General features: G+C 37.7%; 1 protein-coding gene across 1 annotated transcript; it reads left to right on the top strand.

The window, feature by feature from the left end:
* Window positions 1-1310: 1310 nt before the first annotated feature.
* LOC128859693 (protein SEC13 homolog) lies at window positions 1311-2819 on the top strand. The gene is made up of 2 exons (XM_054096713.1): window positions 1311-1725; window positions 1791-2819. The coding sequence occupies exons 1-2, from the start codon at window positions 1436-1438 to the stop codon at window positions 2449-2451; spliced, it is 951 nt and encodes a 316-aa protein (XP_053952688.1). The 5' UTR covers window positions 1311-1435; the 3' UTR covers window positions 2452-2819.
* The last annotated feature ends 12336 nt before the right edge of the window (window positions 2820-15155 follow it).

Raw genomic sequence — 15155 nt, 5'->3', positions numbered from 1 at the left:
CTATATTATATTTTATAATAAGTAATAAGAGGACAAAACGTTTATGGATACACGCTTTTTTCCAGTAAAATGAATCCATAATTAATATTTAACAAAAATTTTATTATAATTATGTTTACAGACCTGTTTTCTTTGCCAGCATCCATTTCATTTAGTTTTTATTTTGATATTTCTCCTTACATTCGCAATAATAATTATCGATAACACAGAAAACACAGGATTGTATGTCAAGAAGTATTATCATCTAGGATATAATCTCATATTTTGATAGAGAAATTTTGTATGGGAAATCGAGCTTTTTAATTACGGATTTTGAGTTAAGCGCGAAAAAGTAGATCATCTACTTATATGTGAACGTATTATAAGGGGACGCGTAAAAGAAAGAACTAAATAAAATGGATGCCGACAAAGAAAAGAGGTTTGTAGGCATATTTCTAATAAAATTTTTGCTAGATATTATGAATTGTTTATTATATTGTAAAATGTAATACCGAAATTCGTTTGCGTTTTTCGTCCAAAATTTTTTGCTACCTCAGTAGACGTCGTTTACGGATTTCTTCCAACTGTCGATTACTAAGGCGCAATTAAATTAATTATTGCTTATCTTTGTTTTTTTCACTTTGTTAATAATAATGAAACAAATCAAAAATACTAAAATATTCCACCAAACCAGTTTCTACGAAAAAATACCTTTCAAAGCAGTTTTGACAACTGGTATATCTCTAAACTGGAACCTCTGAAATTAAAATAACCAAACGGATTTCGCTAAAGTAATGTTAAATCTAGTAATTAATCTAGCAAAATAATTTTTTTTTACGAAATGGCGGTTTCTCAAAAAAAATAGATTTTTGACCTAAGTTTGGGCCTTAAATTATTTATAGAACAAATTATTGGTGAGAAAAAGTCTTCGATTAATTACTAAAATATATATTTAAGAAGCTTGTGTTAAATTTGAGACTTACCTTGTACTTCCAAGCACTATGAAACGCCCTTTCTAATTTGCGTATAACTTCGAAAATATTCACCGGAACGATATTATTTTCTGTGTGTGTTCTTAAATATATGTACATTAAAAAAAACCAAAAAAAAAATGATTTCTTGAAAATTCTAACTGTATATAACACCTTAAGCACTGTTTGCACCACACACTTTTCAGTATGGAATTGAAATTAATATGCACTTTAATTTGTTTGGCAATCAATAAACTTACCTTTTCAACCAAATGGAAAACTAAAGACCCGATTTACGAAGACGTAAATCAAGGTATTACTGTATTTATAAAAAAATATTGCTTCTTGGCTTCCTGCCGTCCGGCATCACTGAGCATAGCTCCACGTCAAAAGAAAAGCGAATCAGCTTAGAAGCTGCCTTGCCCGATAAAAAATAATTCGAGATTTTAATAAAGTTCCAACCAACACGTTCAAATTCCTTTGCAATGGTAAGCTTAATTAACACAGTAGATACCGGGCATGAGGATATGATCCACAATGCGGTGCTAGACTATTACGGACTGCATCTCGCCACTTGTTCGTCAGATGGTTCTGTGAAAGTTTTCGACGTGAAGAACGGCAATCAGATTTTGATTGCCGACCTCAAGGGTCACCAAGGGCCAGTGTGGCAAGTAGCTTGGGCACATCCCAAATTCGGTAATTTGTTGGCTTCTTGTTCATACGATCGGAAGGTTATCGTGTGGAAGGAAGGTGCATCAAATGATTGGACTAAATTGTAAGCTCACAACTGCTCATAACTCAACAATATATACCAATAACTAACAAGTATACACATTTCAGTTACGAGTACAACAATCATGATTCTTCCGTTAATTCTGTTGCCTTTGCGCCTGCTGAATATGGTCTCATACTCGCGTGTGGGAGTTCGGATGGTTCGATTTCCATATTAACGTGCAACGTAGAATATGGCGCTTGGGATAGCAAAAAAATCTCAAACGCACATACTATCGGTTGTAATGCGATTTCCTGGTGTTCGTCAACAGTTCCAGAACCAGCATTCGATCAGCGTGCCTCCGCACGTACCACAGCAGTAAAGCGTTTGGCCAGTGCTGGCTGCGATAACTGTGTGAAAATTTGGCGTGAAGAAGCCGATCGCTGGGTGGAGGAAAATCGCCTTGAAGGGCACTCTGACTGGGTGCGTGACGTAGCTTGGGCACCTTCAATCGGGCTGGCCCGTTCACAAATCGCCTCTGCGTCGCAAGACCGTCATGTTATTATATGGAATAGCACTGATCTAACTACCTGGTCGTCAACAATTCTACATACATTTGATGATGTAGTTTGGAGTGTAAGCTGGTCAATGACAGGCAACATTTTAGCCGTTACGGGTGGTGACAATAAGGTGACGCTGTGGAAGGAGAATAACGAGAATCAATGGATGTGTATAAACGATGATGCGGCGTCATCAAACACGCAACAAAGCGAACAGCGTACACTGTAAAATGCCATGTTGAATGTTGGAGAAAATTAAGAAGTCTTATTACAAATATATGTATGCGTGTAAAACAAACTAATTTTTTTGCTTCTCGATTTAATACGAGCTTGCGCTTCGTCATAGATTTTTGAGCCGGATTAATTTAAAAACCAATGGATTAGAGATAAGAAATTAAGTCTTGCGCTGAGTAGTCTTATATTAACCTTTTATGTTATATTTTGTATACAAATACTAACGCATAAACGCCCTGATAATTCCATTTATATGATAACTTTCGATAGTATTGGTTCAGTTATTGTAGCTGCGGGCGTGTCGTCTACTATAGACAAATATGTTTTGTATAACGAAATAAAATTTCCGTTAAAAAGTTAAAATGTGTAAATTACTCTAAAAATATTTTATTTTTTTTTGAATTTAAACATCGTTTAAAGCTTATTGTGAAAACTTATTATAATTATTTGATTGAGCAAAATTAACGAACTTTTTTTCACCTTCTACCGCTTGTAGGAGTTAATTTTTCACGTGCATTATTTTGCGAAAATTGACAGATTGCCAAAAGTATTTGAAGTGCGAAGTTGTGGTAAGTTTTGTAAATTAGCCTACTGCACGTGTCGCTCCCAATAAATATGATTTCCGGTTTACATTTAAGAGGCGAATGTGGTTCCGTGATGTGATATTATTTTTAGTAATAAAAGAATTAAATACTAATCAATGAAATAAGGTTATTAAATATACAGTGGCGGTCGAAATGATAGATGCGCGATATATTGCAAAGATTAGACTATTTTTTTCCATAAAAATATTTTTATACTACAACACTAAAACTTAGCTCAAAGCTTCAAACTTTGATCAAAATTAGTTAGAAAAATTTTGTATGCGTTTTTTTTTTATTAAATTTTGTTATAATATTTGGCATAGTATTGGCTTGATGACGTCGAAGCAGACTTAAAAGCGATGAACGTTCGTAATTGGAGAAATGAGGCAAGAGAGAGACTGAATTGGAGGAGGATTGTTGTTGAAGCTATGGTCAACCACAGACTGTGAAGCTAAGAGAGAGAGAGAGAGAGAGAGAGTGACATTGATTCTTGCTATTTCTTTTTCGTGATGGTGTTCACATTTCCTTCCATGTAGATAACTAGAGAACGACCGAGCACACATTTTCAAGGGTCACCGAATAAACAAGCATTAAAACTACAGAATTTTTTTGGAAAAAAGACAAAAGGGTACATAAGTGCCAATTACATTAATTTCAGCCCATAAAATATTCTTATGTTAGTAACAATAACAAAAAGAAAAAAAAACTTATATTCACATGTGTAAATGTGGTATGTAAATATTTAATATCCACAGTTGAATAATTTCATATTGTCATGTAAAAATAAATGCCTATCGGCATTTTCAACAGCATCGTATAATGAGCGGTATTAAGCTGACTTGCAGCACTGAACCATTACTCACTAAGGATCCTCAACAGAGGAGATGAAATTTCAAAGCAATTTTTTCAATAGAAAATGTGGGCTTTGATATCGTACTCAAAAAATTTTACAAAAACTAGGTTAGGTATATTTGGCTGATCTGAATAGATTTCACATAGACCACAAGAGTCTATACACCATATCTTGAGAAATTTTAATAAACAGTTTGAACTTTTGTCAGCAGTATTCTTCAGAGATGAAAAGAATATCGATCCCAGGCAGTTGTAAGACTGCTTAGAGCAGGGCTAGTTGCTGCTCTGCGAAGTTCACGGCGACTCTCTTCACCACTTGGACAAAGGAGGTCAAACTGCAACTTAAGGTAAAAGTCGACACCAATTCCGACTGTTAACCACCCCAAAATCTTGGGAGTTACCTTCGACAGTTTGCTCTCCTTCTCAGCGCATACAACCGCTATTGCCATTAAAGTCCAGAATTGTAACAAGGTCCTCAAATGGCTTGTCGGCAGCACTTGGGGCGAAGACAAAGAAATGTTCATATCGACATTTAAGGCAATAGGCCGGTCGGTTTTAAACTATGCTGCGCCTGTCTGGTCGCCTGGAACTAGTGACAGGCAGTGGATAAAGCTACAGACATGTCAAAATACCGCCATTCGGACAGCGACCGGTTGCGGTCAACATTCAACACCTGCATAACGACAATGCTCCCAGTAGTGGAGTATAACAAACTGCTCAGCAAGCAGTACCTGCTTGGATGTTACCGCAGGTTTCACCCCTGCAGACACTTGCTTGTGCCTGAGCCGCCTCCCAGGCACGTCAGGAGACACCTTTTAGACTACGCTGACGAAATCCAGGACAAAACTGACCGCAACCTACTGAACCGGACAGTATTTAGACAGTCAATAAACGACATCCACCGGGAGACCGTCACCACCTTCATGAACTCCCATCCTGTGAATACCGTCATCGGAGTCCTACCATCACCCATTGCACACGAAGAGCTCCAACTTCTCCGAGAGTCCCGCGAAACCTTGGCACAATTACGTTCTGGATACTGTAGCAGGTTAAACTCCTACTTATCCCGAATTGACCCCGATGTACCAAACACATGCCCGACATGTGAAGGCACCCCACACCACACTAACCACCTTTTAACATGCCCCATCAAACCCACCCCTCTCCCTCTGGACCCAACCTGTTGAAACAGCAAGGTTCTTGGGCCTACCGTTAGATGAGCTAGACAAAGGCGACCGGTGATTACACTACACCGACAGGGCAAAGTTACTGCAACAATAACAACAAGTGCCGCGTGTTAAATTGTGAAAGCTCAAATGAATATAAAGCCTCCAAATGCAGTTTTTGCGTTTTTATGCGGAAGAAGAAGTTAATATTTACTCCGACAACCCAGCGACAATAAGAGTCCTCGGGTCCGTGACAATGCATTCGAAACTGGTCAGGTAAAGCCTGGCCTCACTTTCGACTGCGTCCGAATTCTTTGATTACAGCGACACTGCGGGAAACTGTGAGGTGGATGAGCTGGTCAGATAAGGGACATGTGAGGTGATTTCCCTACGAAGGGAGTGAAGTGGAGTCCCCCTGACTACCTGCGGTCTGCTCCTAGAGAGATGGGCTTCGAGCCAACTCAGCGCGCGTTGGGCAAGTACACAAACTTGTAAGGCCCCGAAATCCTTCTGGCCACGAGTGGATCGAGGGCGCTCGGGCGAGCTTCTGAAGTTGACAAAGTATCAGCTCTCGAATCTCGTGGGTATTCTCACAGGACAATAAGCGTGAGGAATGCATGCTGTGAAACTTGGAATTACCTCGAGTCCTTCTTGCGTTGGATGTATGGAGGATGAGGTGGAATCATCTCAGCACCTTCTCCTTACCTGCCTTGAACTGGCGGGGTTAAGATCTAGGCATCTTGGCTTTTACTTCTTCGCTACGCCTGCTGATATAGCTGGCGTTGACATTAAAAATCTGATGAATTTCATCAGCAGTACAAAGCGGTTGACGCAAATGCAGCACAGTCATCGTTCATAATCCACACACTCTAAATCTCTAATCCTCCTATCCATCCCACCACCACCTCTCCCCGCCCTCTCCTTTCATCCCATCAGTTTTCTTTTCACCTCACCTCCTTCACAATGGTACCACAATGGACGAACGAATTGTCTTTTTATTTCCGAAACGAGTAGCGCAATGCTGCAATTAAAGAGCGGTATAGCTGCGGTGTTTGACATACTGCTGGCCCAACAACATATAAATGCGTATACTCTGCAAATTGTGGTCTTATGAATGGTTATAAATAATTCTGGCAAATTAACTTCGGATCAGCCCTTTTAGTATATCACATATAGGATTTCCGCAAATTCCCTCTGCTGAAATGGAAAAATATATTCCTGAAGTAGAATCGATTCATCCCTTCCTTTGTAGAAGCGATTTTATTGTTTAGCATTACACTTCTTCACTAGCCTAACATAGTATTTATATAAGTAAACTTACTATTAGTGAAATACTACAAGGAGCTCTGGGGAAACTAAGTAGATGGGCTGCGAGCAGTGGCCTAAATGTTAACCCAAGTAAAACGCAATTTATGTTGTTTAGCAACCAAAAGCAACATTCCTCGGTTCAGACGCCCATCAATCAATGGGGTTGAAATTCCGCTTACAGACAGAGCGACATATCTAGGGATAGTACTAGATCCGAAGCTTAACTGGAGGCACAATATAGAAAAACGGGTAGAAAAAGCTTATGTAGCTTATTACACTTGCAAAAGAGTTATCAGCAGAAACTGGGGTTTAAAGCCTAAACCCGCACTTTGGATGTATACCGCCATAGTAAGACCGATTATGCCATACGGAGCATTGGTAGGTGGCCTGCAATAAATAGACAGTACAACGCTAGGCGGCTAACAGGCGTACAACGAGCAGCCTGCGTAGGTATAACTGGAGCTATGGGATTCGGCCCAGCAGAGAAACTGAATGTAATGCTCTACGTGTTACCAACAGACTTACAACTGCGACTAACAGCAACGAATACCGTCTTCAGGATAAAAAGGAGGTGGTTCTTGGAATGCTAAATAGCCAAAGGCTTATTATCAGCTCATCGGATTTTACTACCGTAGACTTCAGATTAGAGTTTAAAGTAAAGTTCCCCACGCGAAAGGAATGGGATTTGAATTCAGTGGTCAAAGAGAATACAACTGCGCTTAACAGTGATTCGAAAAACTTCGAATCTTCCAAGTCCTTCCGCTTGGGTAATTGGAATAGTATTTTTCAAGCAGAAGTTCTCGGGATAAGAGAAGCTCTAAGGACAATTAAAAGCCATACGCAACAACTATCGGACGGACGTATTTTTTCAGATAGTCAAGCAGCCGTTTTAGCTTTAAAGTCACCTAAAACCAATTCAAAAATCGTCAAGCAATGCAAAGAAGAACTTAATGCATTACCGCGCACGACAGACATCACTCCCATCTGAGTACCTGGCCATAGGAACATAGAAGGAAATGAGAAAGCTGACGAATTGGCAAGACAGGGGCCATCCTATTACGAATCAGAAGCAGTAGAAATAAGCTGTCCCCAAGGCGTGCGCAAAAGACAGATCTCTCTATTCCAGAAACAGGCCGTTGACAGGTGGACTTACACGGATACCTGCAAAATAACTAAACAAACGTGGCCCAATTTCAACAAATCCAGAACTGACGAATTGTTAAGAAAGCCACGGGCAGACATTTTCAAAATTACGTCACTGGCCTTTTGGAGACCATGCTAGGAAGATGGGGTGGCTGTTCAACAATAAATGTAGAAGCTGCAATCAAGAATAATCTAGAGAAACAGTTTTTTACTATCTATGTGAGTACCCAGAAGGCGGTCACCGTAGCCGAATGGGTTAGTGCGTGACTACCATTCGGAATTCGCAGAGAGCGTAAGTTCGAATCTCCATGAAACATCAAAATAAAGAAAAACATTTTTTTCCAATAGCGGTCGCCCCTCGGCAAGCAATGGCAAACCTCCGAGTGTATTTCTGCCATGAAAAAAGCTCCTCATAAAAATATGTGCCGTTCGGAGTCGGCTTGAAACAGTAGGTCACTCCATTTGACATAGGCAGATTTATAGTCAAATCAAGATGCTTCGACTAATAATAAAGCAGTGGTCTACAAGTGGTGTATCAAAATGACATATTTTATGCTAATTTAGTCTGGGCTGTGTCGCTCAGACAACACCTGCATCAACCGGTTAATTGAGTGCCTCCTATGCGACCCTAGCAAAGGGCAGTTATCCCTCCGAGTGGGCGTAAGAGATTTACTCATAAACGTCTTGCCAACTTAAACTATACGCCATAAAACATACATTCCTATATTATACTTATATTATATATTAAAAAATTTGCTTATAGGCAAAAGCTCGCAAAAGTGGATTAAACGAATATAAAATGCTTCACTGCTCGCAGGCCAATAACAAAGTACACCTGTTTATTGCATACACTTAATAATGCTTTATATAGAAAATAATGTTTTCAAATAAAAATTCGCAACAAATAAGCGCGGCACTACTAACTATAAATGAAAAATTGCATTGCACTCAACACTGCATAAGAAATTCACAGGAAAATGTACATATTTCAGTAAAGCAACTTCCCCTCACTTGAGTCAACAAGTGCAATCACGCGCTTTTAATTAATTGGTGTGAATTAAAATTCATTTTAATTGCAAAATGTTACACATACACCTGGTGGTGCAGCTCAATTTTTGACTTGCATGTACACATAAGTTTAACTGTAGAGGACTGTAGAGACTGTTAAGGCAAGCGATTATACTCGTACCTCTCGCGCTCGGCGCAGAGTTCACTATACTCAGAACTGTTACTGCATTCCACCAACACCGCTGCAAATCGCACGCAACAACATTAAATTGGAGGTATGTTAAATAGAGTCCGACCGATTTTTGGGCATAGGCATCGGCAATGGCCGTTTTTGATCGATTCTTAGCCGATGCTTTGTAGTTTTTTCTCGCATTACTCTTAGAATAGTAATTTATTATAGTTTTTAAAATAATTTGCAGAATAGTTTCGGACTATGGCGTTCAGGTAGTAGTCTGGTCAAATACTCATTTGTTATAGATATTTTTTAGGAATTTTTGTTTTTAAGAAAATAAAATGAGATCGTGATGATTTTATAGTATGTTACAATATTATTGACATCAAATAGTACACAAAAACAATTTTTTTTTGACAAATTTTTTTGTTGTAGGACATTCTTTTTTCACATAGTAATTCTTTCTGTCTCTGCTATCCCACAAACATAGATAGCAAGGATATTTTGTGAATCCTGATTGTTGGCCTAAAAGAAGTCCTGCGATTTTGAGATCCCCGCAAATTTGCCATTGGTGTTCTGAATATTTTATCTTGTCCAATACAATTTCCAAATTTTCATAGGTCTCCTTAAGCTTCGTCGAATGGGCTATTGGAATTGGCGCTAATATGTTTCCAATGTGAAGCAAGACAGCTTTGAGACTTCTAATTGATGAATCTTTAAAGAGTCTCCACTCATCGTCTTTACAGATATTAGGTTTTAATTCATCAACCAAGCTTTTAACATTGGAACAGTACACCACCGAGTTCTCATCGTCCTTTGTGAAAAACTTCCGGAACTCCTCTTTTCTATTCCGATAAAAGTAAGTATCATCGAAATTAGTATGTAACGGATCAAAATACATAAAGAATTATGCTTTCCTTAGATCTGAAAAATTTTTTTTTTTTGCCAAAACATCGAATTTTCGCTTTTTTTTGGATTTGTTTGCAATTTACTCGAAATTGAAGGCTGGACGGCCCAAACTGACTTGAAATTCGTATTCAGCGAGTCGAAAAACATGCCCGTAGATAGGTGGCGCCCGGTGTACAGACAAAAAACAAAAACAAAAAAATATTTTAATTTTTTGCGGAACACCCGCCAGAAGCGTCATTTATCCAAAAACCAAAAAAGAAACTTAAGATGTCATTTCAAGTCGAACTGCGAAGGTGTAGAGATCTTAGGGGTTCCAACTAGAACTTCGAGCCTGAAAAATCAGTATTTTTCATAAATTCAAATTATTTGTCTAAAATTTGAAACATTTTTAAATATGTATTTTACAGTTTACTGCATCATAAATAATGCGTTTAGGGTATTTTGGTTAAAATTCAGTTAAATTAAGCATTAGTTTCTTAATAAAATATTTGGAATTTTTTTTGCATCCTGGTTTTTATCGGCATTCCAATAAAGATTTAAGTACAAAGTGGTTTGCAACATTTTGACAAATTATTCGCAAACTATTTGAAGGCAAATCGGAACTTTAGTCGAGGAGTCTTCTGCAAGAAACTCTGCTTTAAGGGGTTACATGGGTTTTGTTGGTTCAAAAAATCGATTTTTTTTTTTGCTTATTAATTTCTACAACATCTCAGGAATATTATCCTAAATTTTCAAGTCGATCCGAATAATAGTTTCGGAGATACAGCCTTTGGAAGGTGTGCGCTCCAAGCTACTTTTATTGTAACTCGAAATTTTCAACGCGGTTTTCTCGGAACCGTGTTTTCAAAGTCGGTTGTCAAATGTTCTCGAAAACTACTCAACCGATCTTAATGAAATTTTACACAGGTGTTCGAAATACAATTTACTCATGCTTTAACGAAGGATTTTTTTTTTTTTTTCTGACCGAAATTTTCATTTTTTTGGAAAAATGTCTGCCATAATTCCAATTTTTACTTTTTTTCTTTTCTTTGTTCCAGCACGAGTTTATGGTCTTAACTAAAACACTTATTTTTGTTTTTTCATTTTTGATGAGCCTGTCAGGAGTTATGCTGACAACGCGGGCGCGCCTTTTTTTCGAGGGGTCACCGGAAATAACGTCACAATGGAGGAGTTTTAATTTTTTTTTTTTGAAAATTTCAGAAATTATTCTTCAGAAAAAAGTTTGAATTAAATAAATAATTTTTTACATAGAAAAAAAATATTGAAAATAGGCCGTTTTTACCCGACGAATCCCATGTAACCCCTTAAGCCTGATGGACTGCTATGGAACTCTACAGGAGATAACTGAGCAAAACCGTCTTTATGATCTGTTGAATTACCGAAGGCATTGGAAAATATAACAACAAAATCGATATTAATTTTTTTTGTTTTTAATTTTTTGCAGAGGTTATGAAAATTATGAAACTTCTGCAAATATTCACCACAACTTCACCCATCCAATTCTAGTAAAATGCAAGCTGCAAGTGATTACAAAATACCGTAGATTTTTTAAACTTTTTTGTTTATCGATATTACAAAAGAGTTTCTCGCAATACCTACTCTTATGGTAAGTGAATACCCTATTAATGTACGAGTACAGGGTCCGGCACTCGAAGTGATGCACGGGCATCAGCTATCTGTTAGTTGACTAAATGACAGTCCAGAGTATTGTGTACAAGCGCGCGGAAGCATTTTACCGAGAGTAAACACGAAGCCGAGACGCTTTTGCTGTGACGCCGCGAGCAGACAAACCTTTTGGTGACACACCATGGACGTTTCAACAGGACTCGGCATCGTCTCACAAAGTTCGAGTGAACCAAGAATGGCTGAAAAACAACGTTCCGAACTTCATAACGTCCACACAATGGCTCTCAAATTCAGCAGACGTGAATTCGATGGACTATTTTGGACCATTTTGGAGAGGAAGGTCCAATCTAAAAGAATCATCATAAAAGTAATTTTCCAAACAAAATTTAGGAAAGGATATTATAATCTCTTCCTACATTTTCTTTATTGGAAACTTTGAAGAAGATCCGCGAGAGTCAACACATAAAAATGGAAGGAACCACTGCGCATAGTTTACTAGGAAAGCATCGCAAGTTACAGCATGTATTACACCGGCTGTTTATTTTATTCACTCATTTATATACAGTTTACGTACAACTATATTATAAAAACCAAGTCGAGAGTTTTACCTACGGAAGCAGTTGCTTTATTATTGCATAGTCAACCAGATTCAGATTAAGCAAAATTATTAAATTTGCAACTCATTTACATTTACTATTTATACATAAAGTGGTTTATTATTTTTAATATAATATATAAATACTCTAGGAACAACAACAAAAATCATTATTCTGTTCAATTTCATCCAAAGTATTTTCAATAAACAAATGATTACTCTTTAACCTTTCAATTAGAAAAAATGGGGCTTGTGTGCTCTTTTACATAAGAAATAAGGGCTTATGTGCCAAATTTCATGTCGATATTTTTTAAATAACAGCTACAATTGCATTAAGTCTCACTAGATTGACAAACTCTTACACTGTGCGGCGGGTATTCGCGCAATTTGCAGCGACTAGGTCAATTTACTTGACCACTCATTAACTTCACTTTATATGCACATTTCATTTCGTTTTTACTACAACCGACATGCCAACATGGCAGCACGTACACTCACGTGCAAAACTGCACTTAGCACTTCCTATTTCAACAACAGTTACCTTCTCCAAACTCTAATGAATTACAGAGTTTTGTTGAATTATATCGGAATTAAAAATGGCAGACCTCATTGAAGGGACTAGCAGCCAGTGGGCTAATTAAGTTAGCGTTATATTGTATATATCCCCTATAAATAATAATAATAATAAAATTGACAGAAGAGCAAAAAGTAAGAAAATTTCGAATACAGTTATGTATTTAAAAATATTGGGTTGGCAACTAAGTAATTGAGGATTGGTTTTAGAAAATCAAAGACAATTTTTTCATGGAACTAAATAACTTTATTCTGTAATGTATTGCCCATTCTGATCAATGACCTTTTGCCATCTTTCAGGCAGCATCATAATCCCACGTTCATAAAACTTCTGGTTCTTTTTATCAAAAAACTGAAACAGGTACGATTTGACATCATCATCATTGTTGAAATTTTTAACATTCATGGCGTTTTGTAAAGATCGAAACAAAAAGTAATCAGATGGTGCAAGGTCGGGACTATATGGTGGATGTGGCAAAACATCCCAACCAAGCTCCAATAATTTTGGCCGAGTGGCCAAAGATGTGTGTGACCTTGCATTGTCATGATGGAATACAATACTTTTTCGATTTGTCAATTCGGCCCGCTTTTCTTCAACTGCGTTGTTTAATTTCGTTAGTTGTTCAATGTAGACATCAGAATGTAGACAACAGTTCAAAGTAGACAATTTCCAACAAACTGATAACAAAACCTTCTTTTGATGAATATCAGCTTTTGATGTTGTTTGAGATGATTCACCTGTCCTGCTCCACAAACTTTTCCGCTGGATATTGTTGTAAAAAACCCATTTTCCATCGCCAGATATCAGTCGATTATTGCTTTGATTAGGGCGACATCAACTTCAACTGGACGCCCAGAGCGTTTTTCAGCTTTGAGTGAAAAATCACCAATTTTGACACTGCCATTCTTTTAAGGCTTCGTCACCATAAACAGCACATAACTTTTTATGAGCATGCGATGCGGTTTTCCCTTTGCGCAAATAAAAAAGCAAAATATGACGAAAATGTTTCTTTTGATTTTCCATTTTTCAACGAACGCCAAACGAAAACTACGCAACCGATCAAAAAACTTGTTTTACTGATTGGCAGCTGAATTGCCAACTATCAAATAACAAAATGTGTTTTACATTTGTACTACGTCTGCAAACCGAAAAATTCAACTGAGCCCATCTATGAGTGAAATCCGCAATTACTTAGTTGCCAACCCAATATATTATGTTACAGTTTTGCACGTCAGTGTACGCCCATATTTGAAGGTTATGCTGTTTATGTTAAGGCGACGATTAGACTCTAACGCTTTGTAGCTGATATAATCACCACTACTGTAGCTTAAACTGTTGTAGCAGATCAATGCCGCCACCTACGTCACCTTTGTACTTGGCAGGAATATATGAAGATACGCTGCTACTTTGTTTCTTTTTGGGTAGTGATTTTGCTCTGAAACTATAGGATGAATATGAACTAAGTTTGAATATCCAGTCACTCACATCGTATGTACATATTTGATTGCCTACCACGTAGACTTTCAGCTGTAATTGATAATAAAAGATACCCAACAAAGTACTAAATGCCTTAACATTTGAAGAATGATTAAGCTGCGACGAGAGTTCTCTGCAAGTTTTATTTTTTTTTTTTGTACAATGAAATGAGTGGATACGTTTTTGTACTTTATGTTGAGATATGAAATAAAACAAAATAAATAAAATATCTTGATACTCTGTTCTTTCATTTTCGCAAAATATTATGAAATATAGAAGACTTTACAAAAAAAATATCTGTATCAAATAAGGTGTGAGTGACTGCAGCCAATTACGAAACACCATAACTTTTTTGTGTGAAATTAGTTTTTATTGATTTCAAAGACAAAATTGTTCAAAAATGATTAGGTACAATTTTAGCATATATTCACTTTAGCTCGATATGACCACCTTTTGCCTTGACTATAGCCTTCAAACGGTCAAAAAATGAGTTGCATGCTGCACGAATGTGATTTTGAGGTATTTTGGCCCATTCTCGTATAATCGCTTTTTTCAGCGCATCCATACTGTCATATTTTTTAGTCCCCACATTGCTCTCCAAAATGGACCAGATGGAATAGTCCATAGGATTTGCGTCTGGCGAATTCGAAAGCCATTGTGTGAACGAAATGAAGTGTGGAACATGATTTTTTAACCATTCTCGGTTCACACGAGCTTTATGAGGCGGTGCTGAGTCCTGTTGGAACGTCCATGGTCTACGACCGAAACGTTTGCATGTCCACGGCTCTAAAGCAGCTTCTAAAATATTTTCCTGATAATAAGTCGCATTCACTTTGACACTAGGCACGATAAAAACGATTGGAGAGCGTCCATCAGCGATCACTGCGGCCCAAACTAGTACTTGCGATGGGAAATTGCTTCGAGTGACCATACGTAGGCTCAAATTCTCGTATGAGCGTTCGGTCAAGTAAACACGATCGTTTTGAAAGATCGTCTGCTTTTTGGAACTTGTAAGCCTTGACTTTGAGCTCATTTTTCAATATGCGTCGATATGCTGTCTTGCGATATTTTCAGTTCTTTGGCCATTTTTCTTCCACTTCGACGTGGATTTCGTTCAAGTCGAGCCTTCACTTTCCGAACCATTTCTGGCATTGTTGCGGGTTTTTTTGGTCCACCTCCATTTTGCAATGCTACCAGTATTATTGTAATGTTTTATAGTGCGATACACAAACATTTTATTCACTTTGAGGTGACAATGGCTGGATGTGATTTTTCAGCCAAATATA

This window comes from Anastrepha ludens, chromosome 2, assembly GCF_028408465.1.
Source record: "Anastrepha ludens isolate Willacy chromosome 2, idAnaLude1.1, whole genome shotgun sequence".
Lineage (NCBI taxonomy): Eukaryota > Metazoa > Arthropoda > Insecta > Diptera > Tephritidae > Anastrepha > Anastrepha ludens.
The sequence above is the reverse complement of the archived record's forward strand: the minus strand, read 5'-3'. Positions and strand labels throughout refer to the sequence as shown.

Excerpts from the sequence above, each read along its gene's own strand:
- LOC128859693 (XM_054096713.1), top strand. The coding sequence starts at position 1,436 with ATGGTAAGCTTAATTAACACAGTAGATACCGGGCATGAGGATATGATC. Across the intron at positions 1,726-1,790 it reads TCAAATGATTGGACTAAATT|TTACGAGTACAACAATCATG; the intron begins GTAAGCTCACAA and ends TACACATTTCAG.